Source organism: Haliotis cracherodii, unplaced genomic scaffold, assembly GCF_022045235.1.
Source record: "Haliotis cracherodii isolate W230 unplaced genomic scaffold, xgHalCrac1.p SCAF_14, whole genome shotgun sequence".
NCBI lineage: Eukaryota > Metazoa > Mollusca > Gastropoda > Lepetellida > Haliotidae > Haliotis > Haliotis cracherodii.
In genome coordinates, this window is record NW_027266269.1 from 39,875,455 (window position 1) to 39,879,400 (window position 3,946).

Sequence of the window (3,946 nt, forward strand, 5' to 3'; positions counted from 1 at the left end):
TAAAATATCGTAAGAGGAAAACGTGTATTTACCCACGCAATGCTAATACAGCAGTTTGTTTGTGTTAGTTGAGTGAGTGAGTGAGTCAATTAGATCTCATGCTTGTAGATCAGTATTTCAAATATACCAGGGCATGTCAGCATAATGTGTGAGGAAAGTGGTGCAAGTCTGAATCATTTCACTTCGGTGATCCCCACGATCATGGGTATGGTGCTGACAAACCAGGAAACATTATCAGGGCAAACCGGATTCGAACCCACGATCATAGGATTCTTGGCCGCCTAAGGGACGCACCTGTCCACAGCGAATTGCAGTGCCTTAGACAGCTTGGTCAGCTGTGGTCCCACTCATTGAAAGTAACACACACACCCAACACTGCAAAATGAGGAAAGTTAACCACGAACTAGGGCGGGGGTTTGATGGGGTGGGGCGGCGGGATGTTTCAAATACGTCAAGCACGTTCCTGCCTATTAACCATTACCGCCAAAATCACTACGGCATATGTCCTAATGTTGTTTCTTATTCAAAGTTATGACACAAGTACAGGGTCATATTACTCGAAGTGTAAACATTAAACTGCTGAATGGGTTGGCGCTGGACGCAGTGAACAACACATTACTCGTTACTGAGTAACTGATACTTGCTTTTTGCCAATTGCTGCGGTTTACCACGGAGATGATACTTGATTGTCAGTTTGACACATGGAAATCTCGGACGGATTTCTTAATTTGAAGCGTTTAATGGTAGGTTCCCGTGTGAAAAATGAATTAATATGTACGTAGGTTCTTGGAGCGTCTCCCTGACCTGTCATCCATCTATTGTCTAGTTCACTAAATGAAAACACATAATTAACTGAGAGAGAGAGGAAGAGCGAGAGAGAGAGAGAGAGGAAGAGCGAGAGAAAGGAGAAAGAGATGGAAGAGAGAGAGGAAAGGAGAAAGGAGGCAGAGCGAGAGAATAGGAAGAGCGAGAGAAAGGAGAAAGAGAGATAGGAGGAAGAGAGCGATAACTGAAAGAGAGAAAGAGGAGCGAGAGAAAAGGAAGAAAGAACGGAGGAAGAGAGGGGAGAGAGAAGGAAGAGAGGAGGAGGTTAGGGAGAGAGAGGAGGAGGGAGAGAAAGGAGGAAGAGAGAGATGAAGAGAGAGATAGGAGGAAGAGAGCGAGGAGGAAGAGAAAGGAGGGAGACCGAGAGAAGAGGAGAATGGAGGTAGAGCGAGACGATGAAGACAGAGAGGAGGATGAGAGAGATAGGAGGAAGAGCTAGCAGGAAGAGAGAAAGGAAGCAGAGCGAATGAGAAGAGGAAGAGCGAGAGAAAGGAGAAAGAGAGATAGGAGGAAGAGAGCGATAGCTGGAAGAGAGAAAGAGGAGCGAGAGGAAGAGAGGAGGACCAGACAATCCAGTGATTGATATCATGAGCATCGATCCACGAAATTGGGATTGATGACATGCATCAACCAAGTCAGCGAGCCTGACCACCCGATCCCGTTTGTCGCCTTTGACGACAAGCATGGTTTGCTGAAGACCTATTCTATCCCGGAATCGTTACGGGTCAGGACCGAGAGAAAAGGTAGAAAGTAAGGAGGAAGAGATGGGAGAGAGACAGGAGGAAGGGAAAAGGAAGCAGAGCGAGAGAGAAGAGGAAGAACGAGAGAAAGGAGAAAGAAAGATAGGCGGAAGAGAGCGATAGCTGGAAGAGAGAAAGGGGACCGAGTGAAAAGGAAGAAAGAAAGGAGGAAGTTAGGGAGAGAGAGGAGGAGAGAGAGAGGAGGAAGATAGAGGAGAGAGAAAGGACGGAGATAGGAGGAAGAGCGAGAGGAGGAAGAGCGACAGATGAGGAAGAGTGAGATAGGACGAAGAGAGAGATATGAGGAAGAGGAGAAAGGATAATGAGCGAGAGAGGAGGAAGAAAGAAAGAGGGGCGAGAGAAATGGAAGATAGGAGGAAGAGATGGGAGAGAGAGAAGGAAGAGAGAAAGGAGGAATTTGGGGAGAGAGGAGAGGAGAGAGAGGAGGAAGAGCTTGAAAGGAGGAAGAGCGAGAGTATGAAGAGAGAAAGGAAGAAGAGCGAGAGAGAGATAAGAGGAAGAGGCGGGGAGACAGATGAGGAAGAGAGCGGGGAAGAGCGAGAGAGAAGGAAGAGAGAAAGGAGGATGAGAGAGATGAGGAGAGAATGGAGGACGAGAGAGAAGGGGAAGAGAGATATGTGGAAGAGAAGAGGAGAAAGGATAAAGAGCGAGAGAGGAGGAGGGGTGAAAGGAGGCAGAGCGAGAGAGAAGAGGAAGAGCGAGAGAGAGGAGGAAGAGAGAAATAGCTTGAAGAGAGAAAGAGGGGCGAGAGAAATGGAAGGAAGGGGGAAGAGATGGGAGAGAGAGAGAGGAGGAAGAGCCGGAGGGAAAGATCGAAAGAGGAGGAAGAGAGAAAGGGGGAAAAGACGTAGAGAAGAGAGGAGAAAGAAAACAGTGAATCGGAGTTCGAGGGGGAGAAAGGGGAGAGAACGTGAGAGGGACAGAGAGGGAGAGAGAGGCGGAAAGGGAGGGGAAGTAAGAGGCAGAGAAAGGAAGAGAGAGACAGAGACAGAGAGAAAGGAAAGAAAGATAAGGAGAGAGGGAAGAATGAGAGAAGAACAAATGAGTTAGAGAAAGAACAGGGAAGAAAGAAAACATCAACACATGACCAAGATCAATTACATACATTTACAATTTCCAATAGAATTAATCCATTTATACATAGCCGCTGTGTGAAACACACATGATGGAATAGCTACTACAACTGACAATCAAAGCTTATATATTTAGCTCTGTGACCACTTGACATCAACTAATCTGGTTACATTGTCCATATCATAACCGTCGCTATTCAAACACTTTGTGTTTCAATGAGCTAGAATGAGACTTGATTCGTTCTGCGTCATGGCTTGTGTATAAGCTATCAAGGAAGAGAGGGTGACTCATAATTAAGCAACACTCGTTGTAATGCATGTGCATGTCCGTATATGAAGTATTGAGGGTTTAAATAAAATGAAAGTCACAATAAACAATGACAATTAGGCAAATCCAAAGCTACGTCAGTTATCACTTAGTGACCAACAATGTCACTTGACTTATTTTTCCTCCCACATTAAGCTGACACGCCGTGATATAACTGGAATACTGTTAAAAGCGGCATAAAACCCAACTCACTCACTCACTCACTCACTCACTCACTCACTTGACTTAAACTGAGGAGGGGCGGTCAGGTAGCCTAGTGGTTAAAGCGTTCGCTCGTCACGCCGAAGACCCGGGTTTGATTCCCAACATGGGTACAATGGGTGAAGCCCATTTCTGGTGTCCCCCGCCGTGATATTGCTGGAATATTGCTAAAAGCGGCGTAAAAACATACTCACTCACTCACTAAAACTGAGGAGCAAAAGAAACTATACCTCTCAGTTCATTTTATCATGTGTTTGATTTTCAATTGAGAAAATCTCAAGTTAGCGATATATGTATCCACAAAATGAACGGAACTGTCACAAAGCCAGCACTCAAAGAATATTTCTAAAGGTTTTTCTTTTTAATAGAAACTAGTAATTTTATTTAAAACTTTAAAACATTTTTATGAAATGTTTTTGCATCTTAGATATCGTATCTTTGAAAATCAATAAACATTTCCAACGTGGTTGGTGTCATGTTGTGCAAATTCATTTCTTACCCCAGTTTTATTGGAACTAATTATTCTAACACAAAATTACTCGGCCACAGATTACGTTTTACAAACTGTGATGTTAAATAGCCATAGTCAAATTTAACAACAGTTCTTTCAATTTCCAATTACATAAAAGGGGCGATCGGGTAGCCCAGTGGTTAAAGCGTTAGCTCGTCACGCCGAAGACCCGGGTTCGATTCCCGACATGGGTACAATGTGTGAAGCCATTTTCTAGTGTCCCCCGCCGTGATATTGCTGGAATATT

General features: G+C 44.7%; 1 protein-coding gene across 1 annotated transcript; it reads left to right on the forward strand.

The window, feature by feature from the left end:
• Positions 1 to 201: 201 nt before the first annotated feature.
• On the forward strand, positions 202 to 2,636 carry LOC139460445 (uncharacterized). Its single transcript, XM_071241930.1, has 3 exons — positions 202 to 205; positions 1,017 to 1,259; positions 1,858 to 2,636. Exons 1-3 carry the CDS (start codon positions 202 to 204, stop codon positions 2,634 to 2,636), a joined length of 1,026 nt encoding a protein of 341 aa, XP_071098031.1.
• The last annotated feature ends 1,310 nt before the right edge of the window (positions 2,637 to 3,946 follow it).